General features: G+C 41.4%; 3 protein-coding genes across 4 annotated transcripts in view; 1 reads left to right on the top strand and 2 right to left on the bottom strand.

Annotated features, from left to right (window-relative positions):
• Positions 1-1,279, bottom strand: part of LOC106813311 (zinc finger CCCH domain-containing protein 10-like) — a 20,363-nt gene extending 19,084 nt beyond the window's left edge. The window contains exon 1 of the mRNA XM_014817422.1: positions 1,133-1,279. The gene's annotated coding sequence lies outside the window, so the exon portion shown is untranslated. The remainder of the gene's footprint in view (positions 1-1,132) is intronic.
• Positions 1,280-1,380: 101 nt separating this feature from the next.
• Positions 1,381-21,283, top strand: LOC106813313 (tubulin polyglutamylase TTLL4-like). Its single transcript, XM_014817423.1, has 16 exons — positions 1,381-1,429; positions 2,328-2,572; positions 2,766-4,466; positions 5,379-5,606; positions 6,108-6,218; positions 6,632-6,708; positions 7,027-7,218; positions 8,263-8,345; positions 10,194-10,322; positions 10,842-10,964; positions 11,301-11,399; positions 11,610-11,744; positions 12,582-12,695; positions 13,208-13,325; positions 15,900-16,180; positions 19,325-21,283. The coding sequence occupies exons 2-15, from the start codon at positions 2,464-2,466 to the stop codon at positions 16,116-16,118; spliced, it is 3,438 nt and encodes a 1,145-aa protein (XP_014672909.1). The 5' UTR covers positions 1,381-1,429; positions 2,328-2,463; the 3' UTR covers positions 16,119-16,180; positions 19,325-21,283.
• A 2,868-nt stretch (positions 21,284-24,151) lies between these two features.
• LOC106813304 (putative phosphoenolpyruvate synthase) overlaps positions 24,152-27,268 on the bottom strand; it is a 17,025-nt gene continuing 13,908 nt past the window's right edge. For both annotated transcript variants that reach the window (XM_014817409.1, XM_014817408.1), the window contains 4 exons: positions 26,669-26,745; positions 26,133-26,235; positions 25,722-25,796; positions 24,152-25,286 (listed from right to left, as the gene is read on the bottom strand). In XM_014817409.1, the coding sequence (XP_014672895.1) occupies positions 25,204-25,286; positions 25,722-25,796; positions 26,133-26,235; positions 26,669-26,745 (338 nt within the window). In that variant the 3' untranslated portion in view covers positions 24,152-25,203. The remainder of the gene's footprint in view (positions 25,287-25,721; positions 25,797-26,132; positions 26,236-26,668; positions 26,746-27,268) is intronic.

Below are 27,268 nucleotides of genomic sequence, written 5' to 3' on the forward strand. Positions count from 1 at the left end.
GGGTGGTTACCATAAAACGCGCCTAGTCCGAGATCCTCTGACCATGCCCACAACCGACGATTTTGGTAGATTTGGTGTGGGTTAGATCAGAAACAACTTGCGCTATACAAAACGTCGAATTTCTACGATCCCGCCAAGGATGGCTGTTTCATCGCTCTAGAACTCACAATTGGGGCTATCAATCAAGACCTGACGCACATAGATCGAAAATGGATACTTATTGCTTGCTCGCGTTGGTAAGTACACGTTGTCTCTTTACCTTAGTCGTATTTCGATTTGAAAAATTTGTTGGCTAACAATTTCCCTCCGACATCGGCCATCCATCGTGCATTCCAACTGCACTTTGGGAAACTCCACGCTACCAAAATATGCTATCCTGTGTTTCCCAAATGCAGTTGAATGGCACGATGGATGGCCGATGTCGAGAGGAAATTGTAAGCAACAAATTTTCAAATCGAAATACGACTAGGTAAAAGAGTACAAGTGTACTTACCAACGCGAGCAAGCCAATAAGTTATCCAGTTTTCTATGTGCGTCAGGTCTTGATTGATAGCCTCAATTGTGAGTTTGGAGCGATGAAATGCACAGGCGATCCCAGCGGAACGGAGAAAATGCCCGTTTTGTATAGCAAGTTGCTCTGATCTAACCCACACCAAATCTACCAAAATCGTCGATGTGGGCATTGTTCAGAGGAAACTCAGGCCCAAAACGGTTCAAGGATAGAGAACATGGGTCCCATAACACCAAGTCATTTACATCAATATAAATATAATATTATATTCAATATAATAGGTTAGGGTTATGTTAGGGTAGGATTAGGGTTAGGGTTAGGGTTAGGCACATGGTTTTATTGGACCCATGTTCTCTATCCTTGGAACCGCCTTGAGTGAATCACTCAGAGTTCCTCCAAAGAAAGAATAGGCTCGCGTTGTAACCCTATCCTGTGTTTGGGTTACATTATTGTATCTAATGTTTACCGACTCAGTAAGAGTAACACAGTGCTGTCACGAGCCGGCTAGAGACAATGATACGAGACTTTCTATTTCTATTTGAAATATTTCTAAGACTAGTCGGACTCTAACAACGATTATTATTATTAAACTACACGACGGGTTCTAGATTTCCACTTTACTTTGATCCTTATCGTTGTAACTCCGCTGCTGACGCTGACTTTAACTCAGGTGGATTAGTATCAATGTCTTTAGACACTTCTTTCAGTCTCAGCAAATCGATTAAGCCGCAATTTGTAAGTAAAAATGGCGACAGTCGCGAGGAAAGCGATTTTAGCGACACACAGCGGTAATCAAAAATATTATATATATTAGGAGCCGTGATTCGTCTACGTTCAGACATGCTGTTGAAATCGTAGTTGTGATTGGATGATCCTGGACCATGCCTTTTGTTGACATCATGGCGGAAAAGTTAACAGGTATGTCAATCTCTCTCGAGTCTCTATTAGATTTAGTATTATGTTTAATGTCTTTCAAGTGTGTATGCAGTGTTAAATACAAATTTTATTTTAATGAAATTACACTAAATGCATTGGCTATATCGTAGTCCGTTCACGCGTAATATCAAATTATTTTTAATATGAAATGAAACCACGTTTTATAATTTCAATGAATGGATTTTCGTGAGCATAGCCATATTAAAGCCGCGTTCAACACGGTCATGATTTGGCCATTTGGCTCGAGCCAAATGGGCCAGATTTGGCTCTGGCCAAATTTGGCTCGGGCCGGGTTGAGTCGGCGCGTTCACACGTACGCAAGTGAATACTGTCTGTCAAATTCAAATTCAAAGTAAAATAAATTTTATTGCACAAATATCTCACACTCACAGTCACAGATACTTTGGCAGTTACTGAGTATGTCGCGAGATGGCGTTGTTTACTATTTAGAGTGTTTACTTACGTTCCGAGTTTAATTATCAATTTTGAAAAACGTGCATCAGGACTGATCAAATTTTCGAATTTTTATACTGTTTTGGACCTTTATTTCGTTGAAGTACACGTTTGACACTCGCGCGCATCTCAGCCGCCACGCATTCTACCTCTCTAGCGCTCGCCGAAGCTGTGCTAAAATTGGCTCGGCCTGGTCCGACGTTTTCGATGGGACCAAACTGCTCGGGCCTAATTAGGCTCGGGCCAAAAACGTCCGTGTGAACGCTCGGCTCGAGCCAAATCTGGCACGGGCCTAATTAGGCTCGGGCCAAAAACGTCCATAGTCATGATACTGTGAATGTGATAGTGCATACGTCCTATACGACGTCAAAAAATGTTGAAATTATTTTTCTAATAAATTTTATCTATTTATTATCCTTTGATACAGGTGTTTGCCTTGCCATCACATAGCAGCTGTTTACACCAGTTTGAACCAACTGCATAGATCTATCCTGATGAGTGATGGAGGTCATAGACATAGAGCATCATGCTGAGCATTGTCCATTGAATAGATGCTCAGATAGATGCACGTCATCAAGATTCACAATGGGTCAAGTCCGCACGAACAATTTAGAGTTAAACCAGTGACCTTGTTGGGAGAACCAGAGCTCAGCAACGCTTACCATATTCAATGTATTCAATAATTTTAATGTTATTAGGAAAATTCATTCGTATATATACTATTTTGGGTTATCTATAGCTGTTACCAGACTACTTTTAATACAACTAAATGATTGGTCAAACTTATCAGAATATTTATGGTAAAATCTGTAAATTGTTTACAGTCTGTATTTTACAGTACATATATTTACTATGCCTGCATCAGATACGAATTCCCTGACTCCTCTGTCGTCGGGGTTGGATAAACGGGAACATTCACTCGTATCAAGCAGCTTGTCACCGGTGGGGACGCCTGTCAAACAATGGAAGAAGCATAATCACGAACTTGTTGTCTCACATGAAGGAAAGTCTATATCTGAGAGTTCACCAGTGTGTGTTTGTCACACTCAAATGAATGCAGCCCCGATACACGTGCGTCATACGCTGGAGACATTTGGAGTTAATAAGACTCATAATATTGAATTGGGAGCTTACTCTGAGAGTAGCCACTTCCTGGATTTAAATCACTCCATAACAGTACAGAGAAATGGCACAGAAGTCATTGATCGACTGTCATCGGGTTGCTTTACTCGGTCGCATGATAATCATTGTTTGACCTGTGATAATGATATAGAAACTCATCAGTTAAGTGGAAGAACTGTCACTGTGCCTTATCAAGTGACTGCCACTAAACATGTACCGAGTAATGAGATGAGTCGGCATTGTTCCTCGTTTGAGCATCACGAGCCCGAACTGGTGCGGAGAAGTGCATATTCTGAGGCAAGCACGCCGCCATTGGAGCAACGAGATGGCGAGGGCAATCTTGCTAATGACTTTCAATGTACGCAGAAGAGCAACTATCATCTGTCGTTGGGCCACGACGTCAGTCAGGGGGTGGAAGCCGCAAGTCCAAGAACGCACGCGCCGGTGATTAAGTGCGGAAGCGAACCATCATCATCAGCGGCAGACATCGTCGAGAGAGTGCCGACTATTGACGTACTGCAAAGTTTGGAGCTATTGCAACCAGTTGCATGTAAAATTCCTAACCACCGCAAAGACGCAGCCCGTATTACTTCTACGTGGCAGCCAGGTGATGCTAGCAGGTTGCCATCTTCTAATTCGAATACATGTGAGATCATCGTAAAACAGCCGAACGAAGAGCTACCAAATGGCCTGGCACCCGTACCGTGGGAAGGTTCGGCGGCACGTGAATCTAGAAGTACCTGCGAATCTGTTATCGTCTCGTACCAGAGGCAGTTGGAAGTTGTTCAGTGCTCGCCGAGTTGGAACAGCAAGGCAAATTCATCTGTGGATGACGTTTCTCTCGATGAACATCGTAGAAATGCCAGCTCTGAACCGCATGTTGCCCGCCAAGAAGTCTCGTCCTTGCTACTTTGTGATAGTGAGCGGATAGATGACGATACGTCTCAATCATCGCCGACCGACGACGATTCACGACCGAGCTCGTCGGAAGCGACGCAGGGTAACCGCGTCGACGCCGTCGCTTGCAAGATGGCCGCCGCTCTCTGCACCGCGTCCGAGCGATCCGATGCGTACAGTACAAATCCGACAAAGAAGAAGAAGCAGCGTGACGACTCTGCGCGCAACCGCCGCGCTGCCGATTCGGCGGCCAGCCCACTTCGCGTGCAGATGAAGCGACTGCGCAACGAGACGAAGGTCGGCGGCAAGGTTGCGAACGCGTACCCGCTCGACCTCGCCCCGCAGCCGGCCGACGACAGCGACATCGGTGAGGCGGGCGTCTCCGACGACGAGTCACTCAGCGAGGTCGACTCGAGAAGCGAGAGCATGTTGTCGTGCGGCGGCGCGTCGTCGGCGGCGACGAGTCGCGACGAGTTTGACACGGCGTACGACAACGAAGAGGGCGCCAACGATGCGCTGAGCAGCCTCGAAGATGACAGTCAGGCAGGTATGTATGTGTGTACGGTAGCTCCCGGATAATTCGGGTGTTGGTAACAGTAGACGGCGATCGGCCAGGTATGTATGTGTGACAAACTGCATGCAGTGCCCCTTCGCTCACTCAGGATACCACTGCCACAATGCTAGCACTATTTTTAAAGTGGCGGAGCTCGGGGGGGAAATCCAGCGAATGGAGATTCGTAAACAGCGTATGATTTGAAAGAGGTGAATGGGCGCACAATCTGCGTACTATTTCGTATCACTATTTTATCAAATTTGTCATGAAATAACGGTCGGATTTTTAATATCTTTGCAATTATTATTAGTCCAAATCTTAGTACATAGGATACGAGTAACCTGGCCGCTGTAAAACTTGTAGTAAAAAAGCGTTACAAATTGTAACTGAAATCTACTTTTGGCAGCGGTAGATTGAGCCCATGAGCGAGAGCGCCATCTGTCGTGGAGTTTGTATGTGTGATATAAGTGCAGGGAGCTCCATGATAAGTGAAACATTGGTAACACTAACAGTAGACGGCGATCGGCCTGGCGCAGGGAGTTTCCGCGTGAATTAGAAAGGAGAGCGATTAATTCCACAAAGCTTCTGACTACATCCCTCCAATGCACAACTTTTTAAGATATTTAGAATCTGCTGTTGAACGACATTCATGTGCATTTCTCTTGATGCGCGTATAATTTTTTAGGTGCACCTAGATGCAGTAAATCTTGTGTAATGGCTACTTAAAAGAAACACAAAAAGTATCCAGATGGAGATTCTATTGAGGTAGTTTCACTGTGTAGCTACTATTTAAAAAAGAAAACACCACATGTGGCCTTTACGAGCAGGCGACCGTTTTATGCAGGTTTGATCGTACACTTTTCTCTTCGTAACGTGTAGCATGTGCTGCTATCGCCTGGCTTTCAGAGGTTGACTTGATGTCGGTTGCGAGTGAGCTGAGTGACACGTGTCCGTCGCCGTACACTGACCAGGCCAGCGAAGGTCTTAGCCAACTGTCGATGTATGAGGTCTCTGATGGATGCGCGGAAGGCAGTGGAAGCTCACCATCTTCTGCTGAAATGCTGTCGCCATTCATCCCTAGTCTGTTTCCCGAAGTGCCACCCGTAATCAACTTCTGCGCGTCGGACCAGAAAAGTACGTACACGATATATTAAAGTCGCGACGCTGCGTCACTCTTACCTAAAGCGGGCAGCACACTTCACCATTTTCGTTGCTCCTACAGGCAATTTTCGTGGTCGCCACAAAAATGGCCAAGTGTGCGGGGGCCGGCAACGACCACTCACCACGGAAATTTAGTGGTGACCACGAGTTGCCGAGAATCAAACCGGTTTGATTTCTCACCACGAAAATTGCTCGTGGTGGCAACTTGTGGTGAAGTGTGCTGTGACGCGGCAACGGCCACAAAAATTGCCGACCACGAAAATTGCCTGTACGAGCAACGAAAATGGTGAAGTGTGCTGCTAGCTTAAGCCATGTGGAGTAGTCGCTATAATTAACAATGGGTTCAGATAGCTGTTGTTTAGTGTGAGCTTGACATTGAAAATGACATTGAGAAAGAATTAATGCAGTAGTCTATCAATCTAATCGATCCTTTGATGAACACCTTTATTTGGATGTGCCCATGTTTCGTTCCAGTAAAACCATTGCCATTGCCACTAAGGAAGCTGCTGAAGTGGAGACTCAGTACAATCACTCCCCTCATTGTAAAGGGCCTTATTGCTCGTAGTGGCTTTCGTGTGTCTAGGAGTGAGTATATCTATAATCTTCTCTACATGTACCTCTAGGCATAAATATGACTTTCAGTATGGCATATGGATCTCTAGAAAGTTCAACTGTACATGGGGGTTACAAAAAAACGGATGTTTGGAATTTCTTTAAGTTAAAGACTAATACATAGATAGGCCTATATGTACAACTTGTGATATCGGTGTAGGGTTTGGGGAGGAAATATATATGTATAGTTTCCTGTTAACTTGCAGAACTGTTATTTAAATATAATTAGCATGTTATATCAATGTATTTATGCTGTCCATTAAGTCATGTAACACCATTGGTCAAATTTTGCTAAAAAAAATCTTGTAGTGTTGTATGTATTCACCTGAGGAAAGATTTAGTTTTTCATCTTGCATTTAGGTAACTGATGCATTTGCCTTTTATAGAAGAACATGACTGGCTTGGTTACTGGGGCAAACACATGAAAAGTGGAGGATTCGGTGTAATAAGGGAATTTCAGAAGGTATACTAAATTATTTTATTTTGCTTCTGCTAGGTAAGAAACAGCTTTATAAAAGATAGATTTCTACCATTAGGATTTATTAAATTGCGTTCGTTCTAAACAAAATAAACTTGAACAACTAAAACCTTGATCACCTGTATTTACATTTACCCATTTACCATTTACCCATTTTACCATTGACCCATTTACATTTTTAACAAAGTGTACCATTCAAACAGATTATAGGCATGTCCATTCAAAAGATTTTTGCACACATGCGATTACTGCTCACATGACCTGCATCAATTCAGATTGGCACCTTTTCTCCATGCTTTTCAGGTGAACCATTTTCCTGGGTCTTTCCAAATCGGCCGCAAGGACCGGCTGTGGCGCAACCTGGCTCACATGCAGAAGCTACACGGGAAGAAGGAGTTTGGCTTTGTGCCTCAGACGTTCGTTCTGCCCCAGGATGTGCGGCTGCTGAAACGCACCTGGCAGGAGCACTCGTGCAAGAAGTGGATCGTGAAGCCTGTAAGAACTTGCATGATTGTTGCACGCGTAAAAGCGATAGGTCGTTCGTTTGCTGAGATTTTGCCTCGCAACCTTAAGTGCCACTGTCAGGGGAATAAGAAGCTCTATGGTGCAGTTTGCATTACATCAGGGGTTAATAATGACAAACGTTTGTCATTATTAACCCCTGGTTACTTGTACTGCGTGCTGATGTGCTGGTGTTATCATGGCTTGTTATGTGTCGACACTGGAGATGAATCTAAGGTGTTATTATAAGGCAATATATATAATTAAATACATTTATTGCATGGTTACGAAGGAAGGGTTTTCTGGACGGAGGAAATTGTTATTCTCTTATTCTCAGCAAAGCATGTTGCTCAAATAATCAGGCAAATAATCAGGACTAATTAATAGGGGTGACTGAGTTGTGTGACACATCACCAAGAAAACAAGGATAATTCCACATTCTAGACTTAGTCTATCCACTCTAAAATGCTCTCTCCTTCACATGAACAAATTGCAGCAAGCAAGTGACATTTCTTTGTGGCATTATTCTGGAATTTGGCAGGAAATCTTGTAGTACAATTGCAAGGTGTTTTAATCACGTTCTTGGTGTTTTACTATCGTTGCACGTTACCAGATTTGATATACTATGCTCATTTATTCAAATCTTTTTTTCTCTCTCACCATGTCAGCTATTTTATTTAAAATGGATGTTCAACATTTGATTTTGTTTCTCGGCATGTTCTACACCAATTACAATGTTGTATTTTGAACTGTTTACTGTTTTGACAATCCCAACACAGTAATGCTGTGTTTTCAGAGCTTGATGTATGCATCTCAAAACTGATCAAATTTACCTCTACCTTGAGGGTTTGGCCATTAAGGTTTAGATGGTTTCCTTTTTACTTGATGAAACGTGTATAGGGCCTTGACCGGAAGTTTGCAGATTGCACTGATGTATAAAGAGAACATGTGACCGTGAAATGAATTGGCTAGTAAGTGGTCCAAATCACAGCTCTCATAGGTTATAAAATATGAATAGCAAATTTATGCATCTTACAGCCAGCATCAGCAAGGGGTGTAGGGATCAAAGTCATCAGCAAATGGAGCCAAATACCAAAGAAGAAGGCAGTAATTGTACAGAGGTATGTAGAGATGCCACTCCTGCTGCAAAATCAATTTTTTTTATCTATTTGAGTAAGGAATCATCAAGTTAAGTTATTTAGTACCAGTTCGTATAGAAAACCACGTATACAACTAGAAACTCTTGAATGCAGACAAATGTAAACCCGTGCAGGAGAATTTTTAATACCAGGGAATTGGGCAGGTTTGGGTTGAAAATCAAAATCGATTCTTAACATTACATATTTGAATTACAAGTGACCTTTGTAAGCATAATACTATGTGGTTCTATCAGTTAAATAGGTTTTTATAATAGCCCACATTGGATGCATAAATTCCTATAGTTCTACAATTAGTCAAAGCATTTGACAGCAAACACACACATCAAATCAAGATAAGCATGTTTCTTGGCTTTCTGAGACTACATGAACACCACAGCGTCAGTGTACATGAAATTCTTTGTCAGTTTTCATTCAGTTGTGTAATTCTTATAGGTCCTTAGTTAATTATTTAAAATTTTATATTCGGTTAGTTTCAATTTCATGATACACGATGACTCTTCTACTTGTGAACGTTATTGTACAAAGGAATAACAAGAACAAACTTGCTCACATGAGTAGTTGTCTCAGGGACTCCCAAGGTCATGCAGATCAATGCATGGCATTCGTTGTTCGCCGTCATCTTTTACTACAATTTTTCATGTTTTCTATCGAAGTTTATCAAATATTGCCATATAGTGTGGGAAGGACTGCACCAGAGTCCGATACAACCACGTAATGTTGGAAGCAATGCCTTTGGAACCAGTTATATTCAACTAAAGTTTAGGAGATATTGTATTTCCACAGTAGTTCATTGCACAAAGTGAACTGTAACATGGGGCATTGCTAACAGTAAGGTCTTATACATATAGTCCTTTAGAGCAGGGTTCGAAATCCTAACGGCCCGATGCTCATATTTTAAGGCTTGGGCCTGATATTTCTAATACTAGCAGGCCCGACGGGCCTGTAGAAAATCCACCCCAGCATGCAACTAGCAGCATGCACTAGTGATCTCAGCGCTGGATTCAAGAAGAAATGAACACGTATGCAGAAAATTTAGAACACCTCACGCACAACTTTAGTTGGCATTTAAGAAACGTGCGTGGGATGTTCGTACGGACAGGTTCCTGAATCCAGACTAAAAGCCTGAACTGACTGAAATCCAGACTGAAAGCAGCATTGGCACATACAAAAATCGATTTGCCTGGCGGGCCTGTAAAATCCCTTACCTACAGGCCCGGCTGGCCTGTAAATTTTCAAACTAATTTCTACCCCTGCTTTAGAGTCACGCATCTCTAACTTGTGATGTCAGAGTTACCTACTGTTCAGATGCTTTGTTGTTATGGGAGTACTGAAAGCGTCAGTGCTCTGCAGTATTGCTACAATTATTCAGGCATGGACGTCACGCATTACGTATCTCGTGTTATTAAAGGTTTGCTCTTCGTAGTTGGCAAAGTGGTAGTGTTCATGCTTGTTTGACCATAACATGCCACTTATAATTGTGCTAATGTATTGGTACTGAATATTTAAACAGAATTGCAGCAATGATGTGTGATTAATGCTTTGCTGAGGGGCATATATACCCTTGGGGATAGTACTGTATTTAATAAGGCATTTTGGACAAGAGTTATTGACTTCATATTCTCTACTGATTATTCTCATGCTGGGTCAAATATTTGCATATTTCCATGTGTAATCTTCAGTTTTAATCCCTTCCTTTTATAACGCAATTGTTGTACATAGTCACATTTTGTTTTCAAATTGGAACAGTTGCCAGAACACATACCAGTTTGCATTCCTAGAAAAACATTCATACGTTTTTAACTTACGTAGATACATTGGCAAGCCATACCTGATCAATGAGACCAAGTTTGACCTGCGAGTGTATGTCTATGTGACTTCATTTGACCCTCTGCGTGTATACATTCATGAGGATGGATTAGTCAGATTCGCCTCGTGCAAGTAAGTCTGTGACCGGATCTGGATGCAACCCCTGATCCACCCTGTGCTGTCAAGCTCCCCTTGCCACAGTTGTGCAGTCCTAGGCTCCTAGGTTTCCCTGTTTGACTTTCTCTGCCCTGGGTATCACCCAGCTATAGTTCTGCTTTTCCTACCTCCCCCCAATATAACAAGGAATAGTTTGGTAGTGCCTTTTAGTGTAATAGATAGTGAATTCTGTAAAATGATTAATTGTGAGATAAAGCTGTTGCTGACCAATTTCATTCAGGATAAATAGGAAATTGTTCTGAATTGCTGAACTGAACTGATTGCTGAAGAGGAAAACATCCATGATGGGGATTCTAAATCCATTGATAAATGTCGGCAATTCTAGTTGATATATTAGCATGGAAAGAATTTGCAATGCGAAACACGTAAACCTTGCATTTTGTGTGGTTTCACACGCGTGGGATATCATATTTCAGAATTATATATAGTATTCGTATCAAAGGTAGCTTCTTCTGAATATGTGTTATTTATCAGGTACACACCAAGTGTGGACAGTATCAAGAACAAGTTCATCCACCTGACTAATTACAGCATCAACAAGAATCATGCTGGCTACACTTACAATGATGACCATGGAGCATGTAGTGGACATAAATGGTAGCGATTGTTATGCAGTGGATACACGGAATGTTGTTAAATTTCGTCACTTCTGATGGCTGTAGGTGTTCGGCTGGAGTAGTTCCGAACAACTCTGTCCCATGAAAACTACTGTGTTCCTTTATTTTCACAGTGGTCCCATCCAAGCTATAGTATGTTTATCTTGGTCAGCTGGTCAGTCGTATTATGTTCAGATTCATTTGGAGGTAAATGCCGGGAAGTGTTCATTTTAACAATAGTGGTGATCTACACATTCTGAGAACATGTTCAGCACTATCATGTGACCAAGCAGTACTGCAATATCTATTGAATTAAATGTGTTTGATGTTTTAAAAGGAGCTTAGTGACGTTGTGGAAGTATATGAAAGACCAAGACATCAACACGAACGTGATCTGGGAGAATATCAAAGAAATTGTTATCAAGACGATCATAAGGTACGTCCAGGATCCAGCGAGCAATCCTTCTCTTACCTGGCAGGAGTTATATAAAACATTCGTTGGTAAATCTATGACCAAAGCTTGATCACGCACAGGGCAAACCATCCTGGGTGTGTAAATTGTCTTCATGCACACACCTTGCCTAGCTTTCGATACTCGGGTGACGCTGGCTGATATCACGATTCGTTGTTTGTTTGTATTTGTTAGTTCCGAGTCAGGACTGAATAGCCTCATCAGGGGTAACGTCCGATCGCGCTACTCTTGCCATGAGCTGTTTGGTTTCGATATTATCCTGGATGAGAAGTTAAAGCCGTGGGTCATAGAAGTCAATATATCGCCCAGGTAAGTCAATCTGGATAGGGAACCGCATATGTGGTAGTGTAAATTTGTTTCGCGATAAAATCGATTTATTTAACTCGTTAGCAGCAGTTTCAGCAACTGATCGTGTTGACAGGTGAAACTGTTACTTAATAGAAATTAAATTTACTATTATATTATCATGAAATCAGGTGAACCTATTCCAAGATATGTTTAGTATAACTATAAGTAAGGATATCTCATCCAGCTAAGCGTAGCTGGATAATTCCATGAATCTGTATGAATTATGATTCGCGTATCTCCATCTCACAGGCAAATATACTAGGGCCCCATCATCACAAACATCATAAGGTGTTTATGACTATCATATGCTTAATTTCATAACTTTTTTACAACACTTTGTGTGATTAAGCTATGACATGCTATGTTATCGTAACCATTTATGATGTTTCTGACTATGGCCTAGGAGAATGAAAAGCATAGTGATAGCTTGATAATAGCTATGCCTAATAGCGATGACATTGAAATTTATAACTATGTGTAGGTAAAACGGTGAAAGCTTGTATAGGTATTTGCTGAAGCTATGCCGCATGATGGTCCATAGTCATCGCTGTTAAGTTATTTTATCAGTTTATCGCTATCAGTTTATTTATATATAAGGTATTATCAGAAGTGAATAAAAACGATTTTTCAGTCATTTTTATTTTTTTCAATTCTTTTCGCTCCTGATATTATCATTACAACCAACAGTTGATAACACCAATAGTTAGTAGCAATAGTACAGACTGCTATGAAGAGTGTGTTTCTTTTGCACCTTTTTCTCTTTATTGAAAATCTATCTCTGTTAAAATGATCTTTCAGTCTGCACTCGAGTTCACCACTTGATGTAAAAATAAAAGCACCAATGGCCTGTGATCTCTTCCGTTTGGCGGGCTATCGAATTCCAGAATCGCCGCTTGCATTGAATGGCGAATAGTGAGTATTCCTGATCGTGATCCCAGCTTAATATTCCAGCGTGTTCCATTCCACAGCATAACTGATGCTTGGTCTGATTTTTTAATGTCCAGAAAGTAGGGAGTTACATCATTGGTATAACGTGTTTAAATAAACATGACTGCATGTTATTGAAGAAATGCATGATTAATCAAGTTCATATCTTACTTATTATGATGAATTAAGCATTATTGACAACCGTAGTTGCCGCCAACTATTATAATGTGCTTAGATACTGCTTCTCCTAAGTTAAAGTATCAGTTTTTACGTAAAGGAATTGAATATAATATGCGATGTTAGCTAACATGTGACATTGTCCATTATGCAGGGCAAATTCTATATTTCTGTAACAAATACTTGACAGGACCCGGTTCCACAGTCGTGGATTAACTCTTAACTCAGAGTTAAAGTTAATCCACGACTGTGGAACCGGGTCCAGGTGAACACGCACTTTGGCGTGGATTTGTCTGATTTGATGACATCTATTATTGCAGTGTAACGTCACCAACAGGTGGCCGGGTGGTGTCTGTGCATCACACTCTGTACAACAACAACCTGTCAGCGGATGAGAAGGCCAAGCACATTTATTACACGAACAAGTCGCTGGAGAAGGTAACACGCCGCAGCAGCCGTATTCATTCAGCAATTACTCGCTGACACGCTCGTTGTTATCTGACCCACGAGCATCTAATATGATATACAGTTGCCGGTGACACCCTGGAAATGCAATCTACTCATTTTCAATTACTTAATGGCATCAGAGAAGCAGGCCTTTGTAATTATCTGTGTGCGTAATTATGAATGTCAATTGCGTTTGTTCGTTGACAGCTGTGCAATAACTGGTGGCAGTTTTCGTTGCTCATGACACATTCATGTATAACTGATATGGGGGCACTACGTACGTGGAGTTATGAGTGCTGTGATAATTGGCACGTTTTCCTTATTTAATAGCACACAATTACATCAACATCACTGTGAAACAAACAAACGGTTTTACACAACGGTAAAACAAACGGTTTTACACAGACACACACACAAGTACACACATTCACACTGACAATGTATTTTCTGCGCAACTCTACGTAATTCTACAAGTTGGAGAGAGTACGTGCATGCATGTATGCATGCATCTGTGTTTAAATACATGTACATAAAGAGACGTGTGAAAGCACTCACAGAAGTACAGCATGAACATATATGTACTATCTAGTATGGTATACATACATATATGTTCATGAACACACTGAGTGCATGCCCAAACCCATTCACTAGTGAGGGCATGCACAGATATATACATGCACACATGAAAGCAGGCATACTCACAAGCCTTGCATGTGCACTCATAAAAACACTCATAGGGATGCATGCAAAGCAAATAACACTGAATAATTAATAATTAATATATTTATTTTATACTGGCTATTCTAATTTCAGTTTCCTCCAATTATAATCTTTAGATGCACATGATTAGTAGTAGAAATTCTCTTTGCAATTTCATAATTTATACCATGTATTATTACTGTAAATTCTCTACATTGTTTTAGTGCAGCTTATTAAGTGTTATCTGGTGAAATCCTGTTTTTCCTACTGGTAAATATATGAATGATACTGTGTACATTTTGGTTTCATCGACTCTTAATGCTTGATTGCCATCTTTGACTTTTTATAGACAGGTCCCATCACTATGGTGTAAGTAATAATGAGACTGCAGTTTATAAAAGAAATAATTTAGGGTATTTGTTGTTTAACTCCTGTGGGCCAATGCCCCCTATAATATCTTCCTAGAACAATATTAAGGGATAACATTGGACTCCCATTTTCAGCATTGTCAATTGAAATAGATTGTTTCATATAATCAATCATCATTTTGGAAAACTGCCTGTGCATATGCTTTTGTTTATGTTATCACTGGCAGTAATAATGTGGGTTACACCAGTCTAGTTTTTGTGTGTGTGGTACACACATGCAAGTGATAATTATTGTTAGGAAAATGTGCTTATTATCGCTTTTTTTTATCAAGGATTTAATAGTAATTTATGGTTTTTGATATTAGTCACTATAGAGTACCGAAGTGTGACGTCACGTTGTCAAGACAACGTACGGGCTGGTTCTACACAACCCACTGGCTCCATAACATTAACTGCGTGAAAATGTTGTGCGTACGTAAAACACGAGTGTGTGCGCTGCAGACAGCGGTAAAGCATCGGTAGCAAGTCGATCTTACAATATTTAATGAATGAAAATTGTTTTTTTAGTTTTTTTTTAGTTTTTTTTTTTAGTTTTTTTTTTCGTTGCTTTTCACTTCCATCCTTTGGAAATCTATAAAAACTGCAATAATGACTCTCAGAATGATGGTTACAATCAGGTACAAAACACAACACGCAGTTAATGTTACCAGAGCATATGATTGTGTAGAACCAGTAGGTTCGTTGTCATGCCACCGTGACGTCATCACTTCGGTACTCTATTACTGTCAGTTAAGTTGTGATTTTATAATGTGCCACGTGTTAAATGCCAAGTTCAACATAGCAGACAAAAATAGATGTAATTCACTCGTAAAAATTTGTCATTTTTATTAGCTTATGTGTACCAGTCCAAAGAAACTAGACTTATGCAACATGCATCATAATTGCAAGGGGCAGCTTAAGCAAATGTGCCAACCACGTCTGTAAGCAAACACATAGGCAATTAATCCAAACTGGTTTCTGTTTACTTTTTATTAATATTTATCATTAGAAAATAACATGAAACATAAATCTGTTGTACAGTTTTTTGATGTTCCATGAACTAGTTTGAAACTGCATGGATTGTTCAACTGGTCAGCAGTTTTTCGATATTAAATTTAATAACGAAAGTGTCATTTAGGGATGTAATAGTGATTGGAGGAAGAAAAGAATATTGTGGGGAAATGGGACGATTGTTTAGGGGATATGTGGCAGGGGCTTAATATTCTTCATTCTGGATATTATTCTTACGTTTTCTTCTCCAGTACATATGAGAGAGAAGGATATTTTTGTATCTAGTGGAGTAGGAAGCGTATGTTATCCAGATGTAATATTGTCCTGGAGGATATCATCGGTGGAGTCAGGGACATTGCTTTGCTGGTGGGTGGCTGTAGAACTAGAAAAACGTGTTAGCCATAAAACGAGATCGTCTAATGCGCGACACGCATCTGCTGTGCGACAGGTAAGACAAGTGAGCATCCTCGATGTGCTCACGCCGGCGGACGTGCGCGCCCTGGTGGAGATGGAGGACGAGCGTAGTCGCCGGGGTGCCTTCCACTGCCTCTACCCGACGGTGGAGACGCATGTTTACAGCCAGTTCTTCGAGCAGCCACGATACTTCAACCTGCTGCTCGACGGTTGGTTACGGAAGTACGAGAACAACGGCAAGGCAGGCAAGTGAGGCGGAGTAACCCTGCCGTGATTACACGATTCAGTGTCCCCGTTTTCGGTCTAAAACGTTGTGTGAGTTTTGCTCGACACTTTACGTGCAAAGGTTTTGACATCCTAGACATTGTTGATGTCATGTGACTATTTTTAGGGCTCATCTGACAATAGTCAAGCATGCCAGCTTGTAGAATGCGCATGATCGTCAGTGCCGCTCCGTCGGTTCAGCGTGCGAGCCGGCGGTCAAGCAGGTTGGGCACAAAATTCTTAACCGCCTCGACGTAACGGTCACGGATATTCGCGGACGTGGGGCGGGGGGGGGTAATCCGAAAACCAGTTGGGATGGCCGAAGCTGGGGTCAAAGGTCAAAGGTCAAGAGGTGTAACAGAAGGGGGGAAATTTCACTCCTTAAATTAAGTATAAGGCGAGAGAATGCAGAATTGGGGCACAAATCTAAACGGCGTCGACCTTAGCCTCGTGATAGTTGGTGTATGAGGCATCATGGTAGCGAAAAGCCATCAACTGTTGTCGGAATTGGCAGGTCACAGGTCAAAGGTCAATGGGCCACAGGGCAGATTTTAGACATTTCTGAGGACATGTCTCGACGGCAGCGGCGATTGAAAAACTTTTTTGTTTCAGCGCGGTGCCCTATCATTTTTAGGCTTTATTGAAAAGGACCATGAAAAATGGCTGCTTTCCACTGACGTTGCGAAGAGTAAGTGTCTGATAACCTTTTGACCCTCAAGTAGAGGCGTTAAACATCGGATTTGTTGACTGTTAACATGGAGTGAAACTGCTTTTGCCTATTAGAGCCTCCTCCCCCACCATCTTCCCCTCCTCCCTCCCCCACCCCTCCCCCCGCCCCTTCCCGCCCACCCTCCTCCCCCGGCCCTTTCCCCCACCACCTCCCGCCCGCCCGCTTGCCCGCCACCCTCCATCTGCGAATAGGTGCCCGGCGTGTCCTAAGCATATGTGGAAACGCCAACTAGCGTGTCTGCATATCTGCGCCTAACAAATGTGTACTCGACGGCACGACTTGAATTTTACATTCTATAATTCGCTAGCAAAGCAGACCTCAGATGAGGCGCGCGAGACGCTCTGCGGGCTCTTGCTTAAGACATTCTGTGATAGTCATGAACCTATCTTTATGATGTTTCTGAGCAATTGGTCCTAGGATGCTGGCAGTTTGCGGAGTAAAAACAGACATGAAGAGGTGAAAAGAAGCGCTGGGTGTATACATGACGCTGAAGCGCGGCACTAAAACTATTATTTCCTTGTTAGCAACTGGCAAAGTATTGTTGTGTGTAGTACGTAACATGCTGTAAGCCTAACGGCTGAACCATCCCACAGCTGCGCTCGTGTAATCCTCGTTGTGCCTGGCGTCCCGGTCTAAGCTGAGTGGCCTGAAAATGAGCTGCTAACATTGCCAGGACCTGTTGTGGTGAGTGCGCTCAGATATGGCTTGAATGTTTGCGAACATGACTTTACCTAATATTATAAATAAAATATTAGGTATTATATTATCATTACATTAATAATAATAGTAATTAGATATTATTGATTTAATGTGATTAATACTTCTGCGATGGGTAAATATTTTGATTTAACGCGCATGGTTTTCAACAATAGCATCATCTTTGTTGTGGGTCATTATTCAAGCGTGAAATTACAGGGTTAGCCATTGCCCTGGAGTCGCTTGCTGCAAAAGAAGGCTGGCACTTACAAAGAACCTTGGCCGGGCGGGGGCCCACAGATGCCTGCAGCACCACCTTATGGACCTCCACCAGTCACCACCCAGCATCACAGTAATCAGGGTGCCTAAGGTGATGCCACGCATAACAGCAGTGCAGTTCAACCTTTAAGATTGAGGCCCTAAAATCTAGCGTAATGTTTACAAGCCATTTTTATCTCGCAAGGTTTAAAGCAACCACAAGCCTCGCTTTGGTTTGGCTTATATATGTCATGCTCTGAAATGCTTTTAGCTATGCTCGGCAGCCTCACCAGCCACAGCTTGCTATATTAGTTTATCATTAATGAATTATTTATTATTTATTATTCTGCTTTTCATTAATTATTTAATGCGGCCCATTGTGGACACTTTTCTTGAAGCCAATCACGTAGATTTCGCAACGAGCAGCAATATCTGCCTAGACAGCTTCATCTCACTGACTCACTCATTTTGCGCTACTCAGGTGTGAATTTCTACCATATTCATATTTGTAAACCTAACTATTGGTATAGCTAAAGTGAGCAATATATGACCAATGTGCCCAGCATTTGCCGGTGTCGCTGCGCTGCAACATTTAGCGTTCAGCCCGATGCCTACATGCAACATTTTAATGTTGAAGTGATGCGCTACATTGCAACATTTAACGTTGCAGCGATGCCTAAGTGCAAGCATTTTCCAGTGTTGCAGTGGATGCTACGTGCAAACATTTAAAATATATACACACATGCCAACGTTTAACGCTTTTGCATTGATGCTACGTGCCCCAACCTTCAACATTGCAGTGATGCTACGTGCAACATTCAATGCTTGCCAGCGATAGCCTGGCGTACAACGTTTAACATTGCATGATGCCTACGTGCAACCTTCAACATTGCAAGTGCTGCTACGTGCAACAGTTCAACGGTTAATGTTGCAGCTGATGCTATGTACAATGTTTAATGTTGCCAGCGATGCCTACGCTGCCAACGTTTAACCGTTGCAGCGCCATGCTAAGCTGCAACATCTCAATGTGTGCTAGTGATGCTACCGTGCAACATTTAACATTCGCCAGCGAAATGCTACAATTAACGTTGCATGATGCTACGGCTGCAACCGTCAACATCCAGTTGATGGCTACCTGCAACACTTCAACGTTGCCCATGGATTACTGCTGCCAATGCTTTAATGTCTCCTGCAGATGATGCTACGTGCATATGTTTAAAATGTTTGCAGCCGATGCTACGTGCGCGTTTTAAAAAACGTTTGCAGCGCATGCCTATGTAGCAACATTCAACATTGCAGTGATGCTATGTGCAGTGTTATACATTGACAACGAAATGCTAGCTGCTTTGCAACATTCAACCATTGCCAGCCGAAAATCCTATGTGCAGTGTTTAACGTTGCAGCGATGCTACGTGCAACATTCAACATTGCAGCGATGCTATGTGCAGTGTTTAACGTTGCAGCGAAGCTGGTGCAACCTTTTTTTGATATTGCTATTGCGTTCTCCACAGCTCGTCACCCATCATGCAGCAGCGTCAACGGACGCACGTCAAGAAGACTTCAAAGAAGTCGGCCACCGGCATCTGTTCGAAGGTTCACAGCTCGACCGGGCCGCCGGAGCCAAAGGAAGGCGCCGGGCGACCAGCCGCTGCGAGACCCGGCGAGAAACTAGGTCATTAGTGCGGCCTGGCTCTCCTCCTTCCCGTCACCTAGTTCAGCAGCTCGACGTGACGCAACTCGTGACGTCGCGGATTAACGAAGCGTCGATTATTTGATCAGTGTTCGCTGTCGGATGCAGTGCGGCGGAGCTAGGTGTGTGCGTGCGCACGTGCACACGCACACCTCGTCACGCTTTCTCCCTCAGGAAGGTCAAGTGTGCGGGCTTGCTGCTATGCGAGATGCGCACGGCTGCATCATGTTAGTACGATGTGCCGTAGAAACGATGGGGTCTGGCAAACTGGAAAAGGGAGGGTGGCGTGGGAAGGTGATATTTTGCTAAGGAAAAAATGCTTCCGGGAGCAGTTGTGTTCGCAAGCATAGTCATTTTGCTTGAGAGGTGAAAGGTTTGGACAGGACAGTACCGCGTGGTGAGAGACTAGATGGCATATTTTTAATGTGATAAACAAATATTAGGGATTCGTTGTATGGTTGCAATGCATGCTAGCAGTGGACGTGTGCACAACCCAGCTAGTGTGCGGCGTGCATAAAGAGACGGCAGACTATTGTTAATGTATTAAAGCGATCGTTTGGTCACACTAATGGACGTCCTTATGGCACGTTGTCAGGTACAAGCTGAAAGCAGTTTAATGGTGTGATGTGATGCTCTGTTGGTGCTTTTTTCCCAGTTATCTGCCCTTGAACTAGTGAGCGGTCGTGATATAACAAACGCTAATGATAATGCTTTCCTGTCACGCCTAGTGATAAAACGTTTCCCATTTGAGAAGGAACGATGATTAGGAAAATTCACTTTATTACCACATCTAAAGCTTGAAATAGTTATCCGAGTTGTTTAATGGAAATTTCCCCCTTTATGCACAAGGAGAGGTTTTGATAAAATGGAGAAGTAGCCCTGGCTTTTTCTGCCAGCTTCTTTTGGCCTTTTATTGTATAAATCACTTTTAAAGTGGACATACCTTGCATCTCGACTTTACTCCTATATCACCATTTATGAAGAAACAATGTGATTTTAAGAAAGTAGCGTAGAAGTGTGCAAACGTAGTCGTATAGACTATAGTATATCAAAATGCTGCCGTAGTTATCATCAATATATGGTCGCTACTAACTCTGTGCAATAAGGTAACAACATAGCAAAGATTGGCAAGGTTTAACATCACTGATCTCAAAATAGTCTATTTTGAGGTCAGTGGTTAACATTCTATGGCTGGTAGTGCCCTCTCTGGGGAGTTCTAGGTACGAATGATCTGCTAACGAATGGTGGGCACGTATGCAGCAGGCTGTTATGAAATCGACCTTTTGCCTCGTGCTACTATCGTCATCCAAGATGTTAACCAGAAGAAAAGCTAATTATTCTGTTTTTTGGTTATTTTAATTCCTACCGAGGAAATATTTCTCAATATCGTTTATCAATCATTACGTATGCTTAATCAAATTAAGCATTCAGTGCGTGTGCAAGTTCTAGCTCATGTATTAAATACGAGGTGGATATACTCCTACTATGGTGCATCTCCACTGAAAGTTGGCCGCCTTGTTTTGAACGTGTCATGAAGTAATTTCGCGGGATGCTATTGATATTGATGTATCAATTTGTCTGTATTTGCTCAATATGATAAGCAGTTGTTGCCGTATTGCATAGTGACTGTACATGTCTACAGTAAAGGGGGTTGGTGTACGCATAAAAGCATGCGATGGACACCCTCCACGATTATGGCTTCCACTTACGCTCATAGGGTCTATGTCCCCCTAGTTTCAAGAAACGGTATTACTAGGGTTAGAATATCTATGTATATTGACGTTAGTCACACAGCCTGGTTGGGTTATGTCTCCCAGGGTACTATCAGAGGGTACCCTGGGTACGGTTCGATATATCGGAAAGTACCTTGGGGTACTATACGATATGTCGCTGCGTATACCATGCATTGTCCCACCGTACCCTAACTTTCAGCCAACTGATGTCGTAATACATACACTCTGTCAAGTTACCACATCACATAGAAGAAACTTCAAAACATCGCAATCCAATTAAAATGTATGCTATGTTTGACTATATTTTTCTTTTTCCTTTTTTTAAACGAAGAGCTAGCTTTTATATTTTAGTTTTACAACATCGGAAATACTTACTACAATACTTACTGATTGCGAACCCATGTCTCAGCAGCACTACTTTCCTCCCATTTCTAGCCAGTATTTTAAAAATTAACGTCACGAGACATTTAAAGCTATGAATTTAATGTCTGCAGACTTGCTATATGTAATGCACGCCACATTCATACACACACGCGCGCACACACGCATACACACGTGCGCGTGCGGGGGTTGTAAAACTGATGTTGGCTATCTCTATTACAGTACATGAAACTGTCGACGCCTATGTATGCATACACATGGTTCGCACAGTCCTTGAAAAGTCCTTGAATTTGAGGGGAGTCATTGAAAAGTACTTGAATTTAGTAAATGTTGATTTTGTGCTTGAAAAGAATCCTTTCCTGTAATAAAAAGAAATTTTGTGTCATCAATAATGTGCAAACCTCAATAAAAATTGCGTTAAATGAGCTTAAATAGCTATAGACACGAGAGACAGTTAAATGATGATCACAAATTATAGAAAGTCAGTAAAATCATTCAGTAAATCAAGGTATGTTCTAGAAGTGACAGTGATTAAGAATGGGGTTTGGCTCATAGGGTCTATGCCCCCCAGGGAACTGCTGGTCACTATTTGATATGGTTAGGGTTAGGGAGTAGGCGTAGGCGACTCCCTAGACTCGTTAGTGGAGTAGGCGAGGTATGGTACGGCATATTAGATAGTACCAGGGTACGTTCCGGTATACCGGACCGTACCCAGGGTACGTTCCGGCAGTACCCCGGGGTACATAGACCCTCTCAGCGTTATTAAATTAATCCAGGTATGTTTTCTGTCTATGAATTCCGATAAAATATCCGATAAAATGTCCATGTCCTTGTGATTGTTTTTCAGTCCTGTATGAACCACGTATACACTCCACTTTCGTCACTCAGCTATCGGGGAACCGCCCTTAAGATATAACGATGTTACAAGTATATTATCTAGTAAACATGGTTGCCAGTTTCCTTGACATTTGGGCGATCTTTTCTTTCCATAAAAAACGGCTCCCTGCCTCTATATATGGATGTATATCTCGCTGCTGCTACGCGTTGTTGCCTTCGTTTATAGTATTGACAACTTTCAATCATATGCCAAGTTTGCTGGTTGGCAACTGATAATGTCTGATAGTGTTGATTGACGTTTAACACGCCGTGCTAGTAAATCGATCTTCCATTTTTAATAATCGTTTGTTTAAATAGACCTAGCCACTCCGCCCTTTGATGAATCGCAGAGGCTACGGTTACGGCAGCCGTATCTTAATGTCTCGAGCCTACGAGTACGTCAGTCACACTACACATGCGCTGCAGCCGTATCTTAATGTTTCGAGGCTACGGGTACAGCAGTCCCACACACAAGTACAAACATTCACACTATCCCTATCCCTTTCCCCATCCCTAACCTAGCTAACACTAACTCTAAACCGACTCGGCTATCTTATATACGCGTGTCATAGTACCAAATTAATCTATGGTGTGGGAAAGCGACGCATGCGGAAATGGACTGCCGTACCCGTAGCCTCGAGATACGGCTGGCGTACCTCCAGCCACTGCGTTGATCAATAAGCATAGGACCACTCGAGTTACATCCTAGTACGCAAGCGTGTGCGCACAAAATCTGTTCTATCAAGTCTGTGTTATTGCGGCTAGTGTAAGCAATACTAAGCATGTGACAACCTGCAAGGATAATCACCATGTTTTTTAAACGGATAACTGCCTCCAGATAACTCGCAAACGTGTTATAGGAAAATGGTCAGTCCCAGTGGAAATGTCTATGACGGAGAGGTTTCGGTTTCAGATGTGCCTGTGTAAAGGTTGGTATCCTGAAAGTGCTGTACACTTGTTTTTGATGACACATCGCTTCGACCACTAATAGCTACGTACTGTTTATTATCCTATTACCTTTGACGATTTTACCGTCCGAGTGTTTCTGTTAACCTGCAGATGTTTCTATTAAGGAGATGTGAAATAAAATTGTTTGCATCAAATATGGTTGCTGTTGACGTGGACTGTATCGCATAGATGGGCCGCAGTCACGTGCTTTATGGTTTCCCTCAACTCTCGCGTCACACCTCGTGACTGGACTCCTGTGCAAACGTATATATCAAGCTCTGCGACCAAGATGATATATACAAGCAGGGGTGAAAAATGACACCTTTTTGTCATTGATATATATATATATACATATATATATATATATATATATATATATATATGATCAGGAGTTAATAATGGCAAACAAAATTTGTCAATATTAACCCCTGATAGGAGAAGAAATGGTGAAAAATTATTTTATAGTATTCTTTTCTAACCAGGGGTGGGCTTTGGGTATCGTGCGCAATGCGGCATTATCTCATTTGCTAGCTTTCCCTAGGCTCTTAGCTTCTTAGTACGTAAATCTCTGAGGTGAAGGAAGAAAGTGAAAACGTTTTACCCCCTTGAGCATCTCTCAGTAAACCGAAAATTCAGAAAATCACGACGCAGATAATCGTTATTATAATTTACTAATATCGAAACGATGGAAACCAGCAACAGATTATTTTGTTCATTTAACGTTAGACGTTTCATTGTTACACATCGTGCAATAGGCCCAGTATCGCTGTATATGTGAGATTAGGAGTAACAACCTACAACCAATTACAACAACCTTTTAACCAATAATAATTGTGGCGCATAAGTTTTTTATATCAGCTTGAGAAATATACGCACGCACGTATACGCGTATTGTTTGCGAATATACGCCTGTGCATCACAGAGACGGAAGGGGTTGTTATGAAAACTGTCAGCTATCGATACGTGCACGCATACATTACATTAGACATGCGGTTGGTTTCACATGCCCACTATAACCCAACATAAATGGGTTTAATGCCATTAGTTAGAGCAGAGAGCATATACTAACCAGTAATTTGACATCTAAATCTAATCTATAATCATAGGTCTCCATCATAGATTCTCAATTTACAAATTATAACATTTATTAGTAAATTATATACATTTAAAGTAGAAAGTACCCACTCATCAGTAGATTAAAACGAAAATTTCTAGCCCAGTTTCTCATTTTAATAATTATAACAGGAGAATATTAGTGAGTTTTAATCTGTGTCCTATCTACCCGAATTTCGCTAGTATGCACGAACATACGCGGACATGTCCCGTACACGTGAATACAAATGTGTTTAGCAAAGTGTCTAGCCGACGCGAAAACGTTTGGCATAGAAATGGTCAGCCATCGTACTATTCTTTCGATCCATGCACACATACATGCATGTTAGCTCTCTGATTTCACATGCTCAATGCGTCACAAAACATAAGGTACAAAGCACATATTTGCACGTATTTGACATGCTGTATCCCAAATTCTTAAGTCAGTAATAAAAATTAAATGATTTAAAATAGCGGAACATAAAAAAGACCATTCATTGGTATGTGTTATGTTTATCGTGTACATTATAATATTTTATCATCGTCGTATATAATCGTTGTCGTCGACGTCGTCGTCATCATCATCACCATTGCCCCCATGACCATCAATTGCCATCCGTTCATGGTTTCCTTTACCAGACTGCGGTAACGTAGGTCGTCGTTTTACGAATCAGTCCGTGTGTTTGTCGTCGTTATCATCGGCGAGCACCTTTGTTATCGTGCCGCGGGTTCCATCCAAGATCACCTCATCACCTTTTTGTAATAGAAATAGAAAGTTACTGCATCAGCCATCGAAATTACACATGGTCTTATAACTCTATTGATATACATTATTAAGGAAGATTATATTATAAGATTATAATTTTAGTATTTTTGCGTAAATCGATTAATAGATGATTGAGTGATTGATTGAATGAATGAATGACTTACTGAATGAGTGAACTGATGAATAAATGAATGAACAATAACGATTGATAAAATTACTCCTTTTTTTATAAAGATACTTAGGTTCCATATATTATGTTTATATTTTATATTTGTATATTTATATGTTTATGTATTATGTTCATGCTTATAATTATTTTCACGTATGCCTGCGTGGTTTCTTTGGTGGTTTTTCAAAATTTATAGAATAACCTGCTTCGGGTATTTTATATATATAGGCCTACTTTTGATTGAATACCATACCTGTTTTGAATATAGACGTAGCTTTCTTGGCAGAGACGATGCATGGAAGTCCATACTCTCTTGCAACGACGGCACCTGCATCATATAGGTATTTTATTATGAATAAATCATCATAAATTATTCTCTGTAATCACGCTATCAAGTACCAAATATGTGAACTTGACGGTACCGCGAACTTTAACTGCGGCCGTTGTCAGAAATGTTATAATGAGTAAGCCTACGCGTATGAACACGGATACCTGCAGTTGTTTATTCCCACAACCCAAAATCACCACGTGCCGTTCACCGTTCTACAATATTTGTACCTTTATTACACATTTTCGTATAATGCTAACTATTGAAAATGGATAAAATAATTGCTATGAATGTGTATGATGGTGACAGAGCACGACTCTATTGCAATCAACATACCATGTGAAAGCAGGGCACCCATCTCCGTGCACAAGCCCGATATCAGCGGGAAGTATGGAGACCAGCCAATATCTGTGTATCGTGCAATCAATATCTCTCCTTGCTAAAAAAGAAAGATTCAACAGTAGTGTAATGAGTTTGAAATTCCGCACGAACATGACACGGGGTGGCCAAGGATTCTGTTTCGAACTGAATTGAGCAATATTTAGGATATCTCGTGTTTGAGGTAATGCAGAACAGAACTGTTATGGGCTTGTATGGATGTTTAAATGTATTAACGTCATTTTATTATGTCATTATGTGTCAATTATAATGGCAACCCTAATTTCACGCATATTCACAACGCTACCACAACAGCATCTGAGTATTTCATTCACCATGCTGGGACGACTATAAATATATTGGGTACTATCACTATGCTATATATTATTACGATTATGTATTATGTAACACTACATAACGACGCTACTATCATATCGTATATTAGGCGGCGGTGTTCGAGCCTCGAGTAAAAATGTGCGTAGAGGTAAGCATACCTGAATAGAATCGGCTCCTTCCAGTGACGTCACAACTCTGCATTTTGCTCTTATGACGCCTTGACTTACTGGCATGCCTATATTAGGAAACGTTATTATTCTTAGTCACTGCATAAAAACAGTAAAAATTGTATCAATTGCGCGAATAAATAAATATGTATAGCAAATATATAACGGTATAATAGTATATATTATCCTATGCGACATTAACAATTTAACATGGACAGCAATATAAAGGGAATCCATGTTGATTATATCAGTATATTTGTTATTATTCACTTCACTGATTACCTCCGCCAAGGGGTTGGCAGGAGGTTATGTTTTCACCGGCGAGTGTTTGTGGGTTTGTGCGTTTGTGGGTTTGTGGGTTTGTGGGTTTGTGTACAGCCTAACTGAAAAGGTTATGGACGGATTGTCATAAAATTTTCAGGATAGGTCAAAAATCGCCTAACTTAGAATTGATGAGATTTTGGTGGTGATCCGGATCCAATTAAATAATGAATTAATTAATTAATTAATTAAATTTTCAGGATAGGTCAGAAATGGGGTAACTTAGAATCGATTACATTTTGGTGGTGATCCGGATCCAATTAATTAATT

This window comes from Priapulus caudatus, unplaced genomic scaffold, assembly GCF_000485595.1.
Source record: "Priapulus caudatus unplaced genomic scaffold, Priapulus_caudatus-5.0.1 Scaffold754, whole genome shotgun sequence".
Classification (NCBI taxonomy): Eukaryota; Metazoa; Priapulida; class Priapulimorpha; order Priapulimorphida; family Priapulidae; genus Priapulus; species Priapulus caudatus.